Here is a 14,391-nt window from a genome sequence, read left to right as displayed (position 1 = left end):
ATATTTAATCAAACAATTACAGTAGTGAGTCCCTTGCTGTTTGATCATTAGGTAGCGCTGCTCTGCCGAGTAAAAAGATTTCTTGCTTCTCAATGGCTTCCTAAAATGGAGCACCAGAGTGTGACTGAGTGTGATCAAGAGATCTATACACAGTTTTATATGGAAATTCAACAGTATCCCATCAGTTTCTGCTGGTAAACATTGGTGATTTTTTTTAAAGAATAATGACAATGATTTATTTAATACAAATGTTATAAAAAGACATGAATACAAGACATATTGTCATACAAATGTGTGTTTATTGTGAAATGTATCTTTACAATACTGATTGTCTTTCAAAACCTGGAGTTAATGGGGACACTCGGAAGGACAGATGAAAAAAATTTTGATTTGACAGCATCTTTTAAAAAATATAAATAAATAAAAAAGTAGTAGTTTCAGAATGTTTGACCAGACCTGTGTCACTGCTGTATGGGGAGTGTGTGAAGATTGAATATTGTTGAGATAATCTTTGTGCTGCCAGCTCCTGGAGCTTTCCACTCATCTGCCAGCCAAAATCTTATGGGTGATGCAGAATGACATGTTTCACGTCACCCAGCAGACTTTTCATCACGGCACGGGCGAGGTGTTCCCAGTGCTGCTGGAAGCCAAACGCTGCTCATCGGAACTCACTATCCACATCATGATAACAAAGACCTGATTAAAAATCAGCAAAGTAACCTTTTTTAAGACGTAACAAACTTTGCGTATGACATGTTTTCATTACATATATATATATATATATATATATATATATATATATATATATATATATATATATATATATATATATATATATATATATATATATATAAAAGCTAAATGAACTATTTACAAAAAAGCCCTACCTACTGTAAAGTGAATTTTCTGTGTATGTGCACTGGAGGTTTCAAGTTTCCACATTTGTGCAAATTAAATACTGAACAGTGATTTGCTTCCAAGCTAGTTGCGATGTCACAAAATTTTGCTTGTATGCACGTCTAAAACACAGATATAATTAAGGGAAACTCTGTCTCTTCAGCAGAAGAATATAAAAAATACATTTATGAGTGTTTTTTGCATTCTTAAATCTGTTTCCATACTTGTGTGTATGGAAACAGTATGTGTGTCCATACTTAAACTTAATGTACCATTAAGTTTAATATTGCTGTAACTGCTGTACTTTCCTTCATTCCCATGAGGAACTGTGTATTAATGTTCTATCGTGTTTTTAACAGTCTTAACTTGTAAAACTTTAACATATATACAAGAAACTTTCATTGGGCATCTGTTTTTATCACAGGATAAAAACGGATTAAAAAGGCTGTACACTGACGACTTTGTATCATTCCTCCATTATTCAGACACTCATCTAAGCCAGTTAGAATCAAGTACTTTGATTAAGGCCGTGTACTTATGCTCGTCCCCATGAGCTTTAAGGGGCAGCCAAGCTATCCCACAGTTTTGATTTCAGTTCAGTTGATATCATCCTTTCCCAGTTTAACTTTATTTATCCAAGGAAAGTCACCTGAGCACTGTCCAATTATGCCCTACGTTAGATTTGTACATCATGTACCTCCACCAGGGGCCAGGACAAGTACAATCAACTGATTCAGGTTTAAGTGCATTATTCAAGGACAGAAAGTGTCAGAAATAGCGCAGAGCAAAAAAAAGTATTAAGGCATAATTTTAGCCCAGGCAGGATACAACGCTTTGAGTGGACAAAGAATTTAGCCCAAAGGAATTCTTCAAAGCTTTCTGTAAAGGAAGACTAAGCTGCTCTGTGCTTTTCCTCTAACACCTGATGTTGTTGGAGTATCAGAAACAATAGCAGAGAAGCTACATGCTCCTCTTTGCTTTAGTGCAGATTAGATCCCGTCACTGGTAATGTCTGGGCCTGGTCCCTTCTGCTGCACGATCATTCACCACATTCCTGAGTCGCCTCTGCCAGGCTGACTGACCATCCAAACGAATCCTCCTTGCTGGAGGGCCATCTCCTTCTTCTCCCTGCTCTTCCTCTTCTATATCCACAAAGCGTCGCCTATTGGGTGACCTTCCCGTCCTGACCATGTTGTTGATCTCACGCAGACGCTGTGGAAGTGGGAGAGATATTTGTAGCAAAGTTCAACTGTCATTTAATCACTCAGTCATGATGAAGTCAATAATTATGCTCTGTTAAAAGTGTTTACTGAGCACATAATGAAGACACATCTCCAATATTACAGAGGACTGTTTGATCACTAAAAAGATTTCCAACATTATGTCCACAAACCTCTGGAGGGCTTGTGTTGAAGTAGTAGGAGAGTCCTGATGTAGGGGGCGGAGTGGTTTCTGTGTTGTACGGTGAAATATAGATGGAGTGACTGCTGGACAGTCGCTGTCTGCGAGGAGACACTTTCCACTCTCGGGGGTATGGAGACAAAGGGGGTGTCTCTCCCTGCACAAGAGTTACACAGCATGTATTAAAAAATCCCATCGTAAGAGATATATTGATACAGTAGCCTATACACTGTTCAGATGATCAAAATTCAGAGACTTTTTATGGTTCACTTACTACATAGGTTGGAGCAAACTGCTTGGCAAAGTGCTGCATCTTTGTTGTGTAGATCTGGTTGTAAAAGAGGATGAGATTTCCCCTCTCCTCCTCACCAGATCCTGGATAATGTGTTGATGGTGTGTTTGGGGTTGGGATACGGGCAGTGTGGTCTCCATTATCTATAATCGACAATGTAATGAATGTTCGCTTCTCGTTGTGGAATTACAGATTACTGTCTCTTCTTACATAACTAATATAATGCAGATATGAAAAAAATAACAAATACATTTATTGCTTTTTCTTCTGCAGATAGAGTACTTAGCGTTATTTTTCTTTACACATTGGCTATTGTTACTCAAGAGTTTCTTACTGTTGTTTCCAGTCGGAGAATTTTCTGTGTCTCTTCCGGATATCAGCACATCTTTGCAAACCTGATAACATAAAATATCTGTGTTCATAACTATTGGACTAATACATCTGGAACAAACACACAGCCACAAAACTCTCAAATACACTTCCAATATGTTAAGCACACTAAATCTATCAATTTGATTATACAATTTTAATACTTGGTAGGATCTTAAATTATACATCTTATAACTATATTATCCAGTTTTTTAATGATGATATCATATGGTTTCTCGAAGTCTGTTTCTGGGTCAAAGATGACAAGCAGGAAAATGTAACATACGTTTTTGCTGGAGAGTGGCTGAGACTTGTAACACCTCATTATGCGTTTGAAGGGTATCTCCACCCTGGTAATCTGTAAAAACAATGCTGTGAGTCAGTATTTGATAATGCACCTTTTGCAATTGCTGTTAAAGTACATGGCAAAAATCTGAACAAAGTCAAACTATCTGCCTTCCCTGGAACAAATCTTTGTATCATTACAACACCCAACAGTTGTCACATAGTTTTGAAGTGTAACATTGTAAACAAGGTTAACCATTACAATCTTTTTTTTCAGTTCTTTTCACCACTGCCACTTTGGCATCCAGTATTTAGTTATTACAAAAATCTATGCTCTTACATTGCTAACAAGACTTTTTACACATTTACACATAAAAGTGTAGCAACACTGAGTGACAGTGGTGTCAGAATGCACTATGGAAGTCAATGTAGTATAAGTAAACCTTCCAATCATAGCTTTAGTTTCTCAAGCTCCTAATTGACCAACATCATCTTTGCAGTGCTGGCCAACATGGCCCTGTTTTCATAAATACCCACGTAGGTGAGGATTAGGCTACAGACAATTCTGCATATATACTAGCCTGTTTACTATATTAACTGATGACCATAAAAGTCACTGAGACTACTCTCAGATCCATCATAGCCCACCCTTGCTATGATGTAGATGGCACACAAAAGTAGTTGGTCCAGGTGACGGTCCACCATGAGGTCAGTGCAGTGAACCAGAGAGTGTTCAAAACAGGTCCAGATCTTTAGCCGCAGCTCATCAGAAATTTCCAATATGGAACTCAGCTCCCTCAGACGCTTCCCCATCAAACTGTATACCTGAACCAACGAGAAAACATGACTATGCTAAACATATCATCTCCAAATATCCAAAACAAACAACTACCAATGAGACATTATTACATTAACATATGACATAGAGAAAGTGTACAAGAATATAAATATAGTATAGCATAATATGCTATACTATATATTATCTTTATATTATAAAGATAATATATAGTATTAGTTGGCCATTTGATCAGAAATCATGAGCTAAATAGAGCACAGAATATGATATAGCGTGTCACTAACTCATACATTATTTCTATCATCATTAATCTAAAAAATATAAAACACAGAGATTTGGTAGGGGTTTTTTTTGTAATTGTAGCTTCAAATAACAGATATCGTCACATTCTAGTTGTGCTGACCCAAATGCTTCAAAGTTTTGATCATTGCCATGGTAACTGACTTTAAAAACTTCAACAATTAGTGTCCTCAGTTCCCGAACACTTATTGGGTGATTTTCAAAGAAAAGGTGATGTAACACGATGGTAAACATGCCCCAGTCTCAACTTTTTTGGAATGTGTTGCAGGCATCAAATTCAGAATACGTGTATATTTAACAAAAAAGCGTAAAGTTTATGAGTTTGAACATTAAGTATTTTGTCTTTGGACTGTACTGAATTGAAAACAGGTCACAAAAGATTTGCAAATCATTGCATTCTGTTTTTATTTAAGTTTTACACAGTGTCCCAGCTTTTTGGGAAATGGGGTTGTGGATTGACTGACCTTGCGAGCAAAAACATGGAGCGAGTTGCTTCTCCGACGCCTGTTTCCAGCTGATGGGGAATGCTGTTGTTCAGTGCTAGTAGACGGTTCAGCTCCAAAATTGAGATCCACTGGCAAAATCAGTCGATCAGTAATGAAGATAGTGTAGTCAGTTTGCAATTTAGGAGTGTAGTAAATTGAGGAATGTGTTAATATACTGCATTTATACCTCCTGGTTGATTTCTGTCATGTTGAGATTCTGATCTGTTTGGATCTTCGAGCTGTGTTGGAGGCATCACCTGTGTATGACACCAAGACCCTATTAAAGCCATGTACTTATGACCAGGTCTATCATTCAATTAGTAAGAAAAAAACAATAAACATTTTAATCATATTTCTAATTCAGTCTTACTCAGAACTGGTATCACCTTGGAAGAAACTCAAGTATTAAATCTTAGATTACTCCTGGTGCCAGGTAAAGTGTTGTAGTGTGTTATTTCCAACCTGCTGGCAGGTAGGGAAGTGGCCCTCATTGGCTCTGATATCCTCCCACAGTGGTGAGTTGCTGGTCCAGGCCAAGCTCTCAAGAATTTTGTCTTCTACTTGAGCGAGGTGTCTGAAAATAGGACGAGGCAGGCCCGTTTCGGCCCGCAACACCGGCTCGATCACCTGCCAGGCCATAGGAAAACAAAACTGAGGCAAAAGTGTCTTAAAAGTTAGAGATGTTAGAGGGGATGTAAAAACTACAAGTGGAGTGAGAAACTGCCATGGTTCCTGTGATGAGGGAGACATGTAGCCAGATTTTCTGCTGTGGAGCTAATCTTGTAAAACTATTCTTTTAAAGTAACACTGAATTGACATCTATTCTGGCAAATACAAACAATTATTCACAAAATGCTGTCTGTGCACGTTTTCTTGTGTCATGGACATTTATTAAATAACGTGTTTCCTTTGAGTGTCTATGAATGTGCACACATAGACAGATACACATCTACTGTGAGCATACAACAAGTTAACAAGCTTGGAAACACACCTTCAGGAAGTGGTATGGTGCCAGTTTTAAAATTTCAAGGAGCAGAGGGAAGTCACATGGTAGACGGTTTGAGAATATAGCAATCTCCAGACAACAAGCCACCAGACAGCACTGCAAAAGATCATTCCCCAAGATGCCCTGCAAAACACACACACACACACACACACACACACACACGCACGCACGCACGCACGCACATAACAAGCACTAGTGCGTTACTTTCAAATAACAAAAAAACAAAAAAACCCTTGATTGATAAAAAAGGCTTAAGAAGGACATAAAAATGTATACCAAATTCTATATCACTCAGTGAGTGTTCATGCAGTGCCCCACAGTGCAGAAAAGGTACTGTTCAGACAGCAATACCACGTGTGACCACAAGAGGTCAGTAAACTCACCGAGATGTCAGTGATGCCCAGCCTGTCCCTCTCCTGACTGGCAACGCTCTCCAGGATCCTGTAATACCAGATCCCGGCTTGAAAGCAACACTTTGCTGCCAATTCTGTGAACAGTATCGCATGGATTAGATGTGACATGTATCAACAACAAGACCCTTACTCTACTACCTGATACCTGTCATTAAAAATCACCCAGCTCTCTAATCATGAAGAAAGTGGGCCCCTGCTTTGCTCAAAGAGACGTTGTCACTTCTGATAAAACCGGTTAATATTAAACACGTGGTTTGTTGCCATTGCTTATCATAAAACTTTAGGCTATAAACCAGTAAAAACGTGGAGACCATAATCATCTGTTCTCCAGAAATACTAAACATAAGGCAACAGTGTTACTTTAATCACGCCTTTAATACCAACATTCAAGTTACTATCACATCCCCTCATCCCATTAAATGTGTATACCATTGGTGTTCTCATTTCCTGCATTGTCCCTGTAGTGCTGCAGAAATGTGTGCAGAATACTTCTCAGTCTCGTTTTAATCGCCTCAGTTGGATCACTGGAGCAGACCCTGAATCACAGGAATATTAGTAGTTAGTATTGTTGCATAGTGGTTAAATGAACAGGAGATGTTTGTTGGAAAACATATGAAAATAAAATAAAAGGCCACACAAGGATTTTAAAAGCCCTCAGTGCAATTGTAAAACATTTTAAGAAATATACAGAAACTTCCTGAACTAATCAGGTTCACACACAGTCAAACAGCGCTTTGTCTCAATGCCAACCTGTGGGCTTTTTAACAACACACCATATGTTAAATACTGTAAATATCGCTTGCTATATTTAGGATAACTGTTAACAGACACAGACAGTGTTTCCCCTGTGACACTGATGAATTATTTAAGGTCTGTTTAATTATCAGTTACAGTGTTTGCTTTGCTGTATACTAACAACTTACAGAGAAGATGTTGTAATTTTGAGAATACATATAAACAAAATGACCACAGTGTGAGTAATACTGTGATACTGTAGTGCTAACCTGAACATAGCGATCAGGCGTTCACTGGGTTCAAACCTCGGCTGTCCCTGATTACCCTGAGGCTCGGTTGCCATGGTGACCCGCACACTCACACAGGATGAGAGTCAGGGCAGGAATGGGCACCTAAACAAGGGAAACGAACATTAGCAACACTCAGAGATAATTAGGGACCATAAAACCTTGCAGTGCAGTACAATCAGTGAGAAACTTATGTCAGTCACTTTAAAATGCAGAAAGTATGACTTGATGATCACCTGATCCATTAAGAAAGACTGCTTTGATTACACTATTTTCATTATTATTTATATATTTATATATTTTTTAAAACTGATCCTCATTGTTGAACTGACATTTTCTCTTTCCATGTGCCATAATTCTTAGTAAAAATAATGAACAAACTTAAGCCAGCCAACCATTTAATTATGCAATTTGTAAAAAGTAAAAAGTATGTCCATCTTATAGTTTGCTTTAAAAAACCCAACTCTTTTCATATATCTTACTTTTAAATCAGTCTGATGCCTACATTTGCAAAGCGAGACATTATGATATCACTGTGTCTTGCATCCAAAACCAGAAAAAACAAAAATTAACAGAATGAAGCAGAATGGCTGGCCTGGTCGTTTCTAAATTTAGAAAAATCTGCCTGCCAGCACCTCTAAATGTGACTAATTTAAACATTATATCTCATTTGAAAATGAACACAAACTTACAAAACCATTTAGTGGTTTATATTTCCTGTAACTAAGTCACTTGCCCTGTCAATAAATAATTATAGCATGAAACTCCCGTTAAACAGCTTGTGGTTTTTGTATTTGTGTAGGAATGTTATTTAATTTTAGAGGTGCTGGTGGGTTGATTCGTTAAATTAGCTCTTGTCCCGGACTGTATTATGTGCAAAATGATCACGGGCGATTGGAGGACACGTGTCAACTCCAATACCACCCTCCAATATGTAACAAATCATTTTTGCATTTTTGTAGTGCTATTGGTGCTTTTAGTCCTTAGTTTAATTTAGTACTCCTTCCTGCACTCGTGAAGGTCCCCTTCTACCTCAGCAATTTCAGTTTATCTGTATGTGTTTGTTCCCCTCCTCTGTCCTGAATCAATAGAGACTTTGTTCGTCTAATCATTGCCACATGTGCTGTTTATCATTCTGGCTAACTGTCCTCACTGAGTCAGGCAGACCTCAGATCACAGCGTCTGCACACGACATGTGGTGATACGTGTTTGCGTGTGTGTGTGTGTGTGTGTGTATCTGTGTGTGAGATACACTTAAGAAAAAAAGCTGAGAGGCCATGGGGAAGCTAGGAGAGGTTGCACAATACTGAGCTTTGATTTTGAATCTTCTATCGTAGTCTGTCTTGTAATTCTATAATGTCTGGACACCATATGTGTGCAGGGTACCAATGTATATAAATCAAATATAATCGTACTATTCAACTTTATTGTGATGATTTGCTTAATATTTCCTGTTCATGTGGCCATTTTAAGCCGATTCTGTTCATAGATGTTGTTAACATTATGCCATCAATAGCTCCCTAAACCATCTTACACAATCTTATATTTCAAAAGACAACACACTTTCTGATTGACCCTTTTTTTGTAGAGGAGGAAAAGTGGCTTTATAGCTGACCGCTTTCATTTCTTTGTTTCAGTGGAAACAGTTTCTTCCCCTGATGACACACAGCTTTACTCTGTTGCATTCAAAACTCTGGAAGCATAAATTCAAGGACCGATATCTCATTCTGACCTTTGTTTTAATGCTCCAGCATGATGGTTGTTAATTCTTGCTTCATTAATTTCTCCTGACACATTCCAAGATATGCTCCTCTTTATCTGGTGATGATCTAAATGAAGTTGCTAATAGCATTAGTCCTTAAGTGTTATTTCAGCTCGTTTATCTCCTGCCTCTGGCAAAGTACAAGTTTGCACAAAATGAATTTAGGTTTTTGTTGTTGACATTTAAGAGCTCCTCATGTGCCACCGTGTTACCATAGATTCATGGGTGCGGTATTCTTTTGTGTACAGATATCTAACTTAGTAAAAAAATGACTAGGTACAGATGATGTATATTTATCTTAAATGTCGTCCAAAATGGCATAAAAACGTCATGTTATAATATGTTCAAAATGGCATAAAAAAATCATATTATAGTATATGTCCAAAATGGTGTAAAAACATCATAGTATAGTATGTTTTCAAAAATGTTAGTGTAGTATGTCATCCATAGTGACAAAAAAAAAGTCATAGCATTGTATGTCGTCCAAAATAGCATTAGAAAGTATTACTATAGTCTGTTGTCCAAAATGGCAAAAAAAAAAGTCATAATATACTAAGTTGTCCACGATAGCATAAAAAATCATTGTATAGTAATGCCATCAAAAACATCATGAAAACGTCATACTTAAGAAGACCAAAGAAGTAAGCAGTGTCCACGCTGTCTGCTGCATTTTTGTCCGGAGGAAGCAGAGACCTTTAAAGACTTTTTTGCCCCTGAAGGAGCATTGATGTCTTCACAGAAATGCAAGTTAATGGACTAAAATCAGCTTCATCTTAATTCACTTTATTCTCAGATGCAACAAATAGTAATTTTTTTTAGATTTTTTCTATCATGTTATCCCCCTTAAGTAAAGAAAAACAAAACGCAAACATGCTTTCTATATTGTTTCCACAGCTGCAGTTTTCCACAACTATGCACACAGCTACTCAAACATATGAATCATAGCCTGGCCCTGACGCGTTCTTATCTGATCAAAAGTGCCCCAATTTGTCAAGAAAAATCATTTGTCTTCATTCACAGTAGACGTGTTAATGCACCATTACAATGTCAGTGCTAGAAGTCCCAGAAAAAAAGGAAACACAGGACTCGGAGACACCAGCACATTTTTTTGTATGTGGAAAAAGTAAAAATGAGACTGAAACAAACACAAAAAAATATGTTGTTTAGTTTATAACTCGCCCAAACTCAGACTCACCAAAATCTTTTGTTGTCTGCTTCCTGATCTTCCTCATTGTCTATAATGTAATATGTAAAACCATTTTTTTTTTTTTTTTTTGCATTTTATTGAAAGAGAGAGCTGTCTATATGTCGTTTAACACCACATACTTGTTTGGTGTTTGTTTTTTAGTTATCACTGTATTTACACTCTGAGAAATGCAAAATGTGTTGCCAATTTCTCTGGGTTACACCCATTTCCTGTTTCCTCCAGACTGGTCTTCACTGACAGGAGTTACATTTAAATAGGCCGTACTTTCATTTCCAGGCACATGCTCAACATTTAAATGTTGCTTCAGTTAACTGCTTACTGTTGTTTTTGTTTTTTTTACTGTCAATAAAACTTCACTGTTAGTGCATCAAGGCCTGGCTGCAATAGAGCCATATAAAAAAGTCAAACATTGACCAGAGGGGTAAGTCTGTAAGTCTGTATTTAGTAATAACTCATGCAGAACTGAGTAATGACTGCTCCATTTTGTTTGTCAGCTGACTGCAACATGTCAGTCATGTCATCCAAGGTGAACATTTGACTTGAAAACAAGAAAAAAAAAGTCATAAAGAGGGTCAAAGTCACTTACCAGTGTTGGTCACTCTTGTGAGTTTTTTTGGTTGTGAGAGGCAGATTGAAGATCTTCTAAACTAAGACCATCCCAGGCCGTCTCTCATGTCCAGCTGGTAGCAGAGGAGTGCTGCAGCATGGTGTTAACCTGCTGCTCTGTACACAGAGGAAGTTCACATCATTGGCCCTCTCTCTCAGGCAAGCCCCAACTTGTCACTTGAGTCTTGTTGCTATGAGAGGCAATGAGCAATTGCAGGAGTAGGAGCAGAGATCATTAAGCGCCACCCAGAGGAGGAACCGAGGACTCACAGTAGAGAGCGAAACCTGTTAACTCTTTGCTGGAACAAAAATGTTCAACAAAGTGTAACTGTACTTTTACAATGGTTCTCAAACTTTTTTTTATTAATGTACCCCCTTTGACATATTTTATAAATAAAAAAGTGTTCCATCAGTGTCTGATTCCTTAAACAACATTGTAACTGACAAACACTTTAAAATTTGGGGGTTACCACTCGTGGATATCAATCCCATTAAAAAATGTCTTTTCAGCCATTTTTTCAACATGCTATATTATGATGTTTTGGACCTTTTTTTTCCCAACATGGTATACTATAAATAAGTCTCTACAAGCAATAATATTTCGTTTTCAGCCATGCTATATTATGATGTTTTTGGCCTTTTTTTGACATGCTATACTATGAGACGTCTCTACAAGCAATATGTGGTTTTCAGCTATTTTATCAACATATCAAAATTTGAGATTTTTTGGCATACTGTACTAAGTTGTTTTCAACCATTTTTTCAACATGGTATATTATGACATGTCTCTACAAGTTATAACATTTCGTTTTCAGGCATGTTTTCAACATCTTTTAATTTTCAGTAATATGTGGTTTTCAACCATTTTATCAACATATCAAAATTTTCTGTTTTTCAACATACTATACTATGTTGTTTTTAGCCATTTTTCCAACGTTATATTTTGACATTTTGGCCTTTTTTCCTTCAATATTCTATACTATGACGTGTCCCTACAAGATATAATATGTGGTTTACAGCCATTTCTTCAACATGTCAAAATTTGAGATTTTTTGACATATTCTATGTCGTTTTCAGCCATTTTTTCAACGTGTTAAATTTTGACGTTTTTGGCCTTTTTTTCAACATGGTATACTATTATTTGTCTCTACAATTACTAATATGAGGTTTTCAGCCATTTTTAGACATGTTAAAATCTGCTGTTTTTCAACATATTATACTATGTATTTTTCAGACATTTTTTCTACATTTTTTTAATTTTATTTTTTTAATTAAAGTTTTTTTTATTAAGGTTTTTCCATTTCAACAACATTGAGACAGAAAAGAGAAAACAACTTTAAAAAGAGAAAAAAAGAAAGGAAAAGAAACAGGCACAAACAGCACAGACTAAACAAAAGCACAGAATCATCTCTACAATATTCAAAACATTAGTGAATCAAAGCTCATCAGCACAATATTAATCCTTGTGAAGGTCGTCAGGCAGCCTGCTGTCCAAGTGAAGCCTGAAAAACAAAGTCCCTCTGAGGCAGCCAAAATAAAAGAAAACAAGAGCCCACTCCCTTCATCTTATGTTACAATAGCAATTCTTTGAGAAATAAATGTACGTAATGTAAGAATGACATGAGATGTATCTGCAAATAGAACATAAGTTCAGTATAATATAGTATGTGGCGTCTATGACGTGTTTAGCCATTTTATACAGACAAAAACTGATTCCAGACAAGCAGATATGATTCCCTATGACTATGCAGGTTAGCTATCAGTAACTCAAATGATGCATTCTCTGCCATTAACCCATTCTCTATATTCAGGTCTGGCTTGACTATTATGACATTTTTGACCTTTTTTTCAACATGGTATACTATGGCATGTCTCTACAAGCTATTATATGCTGTTTTTAGCCATTTTTTCAACATGTCAACATTTGAGATTTTTTTAACACTATACTATGTCATTTTCAGCCATTTTGCTACATTTTAAACAGGGCCTGGACTCAAAAGCATGTCACAGATCACAAGAGGCAGATTAAAGTCAATATTTATTTTGACACAGTGATGAATGAGTTAAGGTTGATGAGTTGTCCCAGAATCCAACAGTGGCAAATGCTCAATGTCTCTTTGGTCTTCAGCCACGTGGAATGGCGGACCCACGTCACCATGCGGTTGGTTCTCAACAAAGAGCGTGTCCTAGTGATGAGGGACTAATGGTAGGAACAGGTGATAGTCAGGTAGGAATACAGACAGGCAGGCAACGTAGCAAGCACAAGCGCAGTACAGGCTGGAGCAACAGGCTGGAGCAACAGGCAGGCAAGCAGGCAGCAAACACAGGTACACGAGAAAAGCCAGGATATACTGGTTGACGGAAAGATCTGGTGATGAGTGGATGGAAAACCAGAATCTTTAAAGGGCAGGTCTTGATTGTGGGAATGAGTTGCACCTGGTACTGCCTGCAACAGAATAGCCACGCCCACTTACTCACACACACAAACACACACACACACACACACACACACACAGACACACACACACACAGAACACAGACAGGGGAGAGAAACATGAGGATGAGACAGGGATCAACAGACAACACACAGAGGAGAAGGAGCGGCTGCATGATGTGAATCATGACACTCTACTTTATAACATTTTTGGCCTTTTTTTTGACATGCTAAACTATGAGGTGTCTCTACAAGCAATAATATGTGGTTTTCAGTCATTTTTTGACATGTCAAAATGTGAGATTTTTCGACACTCTATACTATGTCAACCATTTTTTCAGGCATGCTACATTATGATGTTTTTGGCATACTATACTAAGTTGTTTTCAGCCATTTTTTCAACATGCTATATTATGACATCTTGGGCCTTTTTTTTCAACATGGTATATTTTGACGTGTCTCTACAAGTTATAACATTTCGTTTTCAGCCATTTTTCGACATGGTATACTGTGAAGTGTCTGCATACTGACGGTATTTCGTCGGTTCTGGTTTTTCCTTCGTCTCTTGTGTCTCCCTGTTTTCAGCAGCACTGCCGCTACGCTTCAACCATGACTCCATTGTATGTGTCTTGACGGCAACTAGTGATTGATTGACAGGTGATGGCAATTGACAGGTTGCGTCAAACGATCCTGGTTTGGGGAGAGTGTGGGTTTTTTGTCTTAAGGATTTTGAAATTGAATATTGATTATAAAATTCAGTGTATGAGCTTACATTTATATTTTTACTGAACCTTTTATAGTTGAAGTATTTTTTAGGAGTTATGCATGACTGCTATTTTTTAAATACTTTTTTTTTAAGTACCTCCATGTATCCCCTAAAGTACCTCCAAGTACTCCCAGGGGTTCACGTCCACCCATTTGAGAAACAGTGTTCTATATACAATGATGTCCAACCAAAGCACTGTATTTTTGGGCATGTGGTGTTAGATAAAATAATTAAGAAAATGTTTGATAAACCTTTGGCCAAACAGCAGTATATTATGATAATTATAAAACCTACCAACATAATGTGAAAAGAAGGTTGGCAGCATCTACGTAGAAATCAATTCCTAGCCC

At 37.3% G+C, this 14,391-nt stretch overlaps 1 protein-coding gene and 1 long non-coding RNA gene across 2 annotated transcripts; both read right to left on the bottom strand.

The window, feature by feature from the left end:
* Window positions 1-277: 277 nt before the first annotated feature.
* On the bottom strand, window positions 278-11,029 carry LOC121938588 (retinoblastoma-like protein 2). The gene is made up of 14 exons (XM_042481827.2): window positions 10,822-11,029; window positions 7,249-7,371; window positions 6,674-6,780; window positions 6,215-6,318; window positions 5,817-5,954; window positions 5,288-5,452; window positions 5,013-5,082; window positions 4,805-4,914; window positions 3,893-4,069; window positions 3,246-3,317; window positions 2,925-2,985; window positions 2,573-2,733; window positions 2,291-2,455; window positions 278-2,109 (listed from the first exon to the last, which is right to left on the bottom strand). The coding sequence occupies exons 2-14, from the start codon at window positions 7,320-7,322 to the stop codon at window positions 1,897-1,899; spliced, it is 1,617 nt and encodes a 538-aa protein (XP_042337761.1). The 5' UTR covers window positions 7,323-7,371; window positions 10,822-11,029; the 3' UTR covers window positions 278-1,896.
* Window positions 11,030-12,862: 1,833 nt separating this feature from the next.
* LOC148190450 (uncharacterized) lies at window positions 12,863-13,943 on the bottom strand. Its single transcript, XR_015777490.1, has 2 exons — window positions 13,807-13,943; window positions 12,863-13,287 (listed from the first exon to the last, which is right to left on the bottom strand). It is a non-coding gene; the product is annotated as an uncharacterized LOC148190450 (long non-coding RNA).
* Between the last annotated feature and the right edge of the window lie 448 nt (window positions 13,944-14,391).

The sequence above is a fragment of the Plectropomus leopardus genome, chromosome 1 (assembly GCF_026936395.1).
Source record: "Plectropomus leopardus strain MGB_pleo_1.0 chromosome 1, ASM2693639v1, whole genome shotgun sequence".
In the NCBI taxonomy this organism is placed as follows: domain Eukaryota; kingdom Metazoa; phylum Chordata; class Actinopteri; order Perciformes; family Serranidae; genus Plectropomus; species Plectropomus leopardus.
This window is presented reverse-complemented; position numbering and strand designations above follow the sequence as displayed.

What these genes read in the sequence shown, in the direction of transcription:
- LOC121938588 (XM_042481827.2), bottom strand. Translation starts at nt 7,322, where the DNA reads ATGGCAACCGAGCCTCAGGGTAATCAGGGACAGCCGAGGTTTGAACCC. An exon ending in TGACAGAAATCAACCAGGAG is followed by an intron (nt 4,915 to 5,012) that starts GTATAAATGCAG and finishes TGATTTTGCCAG; the next exon opens with TGGATCTCAATTTTGGAGCT. An exon ending in AGTTTGCTCCAACCTATGTA is followed by an intron (nt 2,456 to 2,572) that starts GTAAGTGAACCA and finishes ACTCTTGTGCAG; the next exon opens with GGAGAGACACCCCCTTTGTC.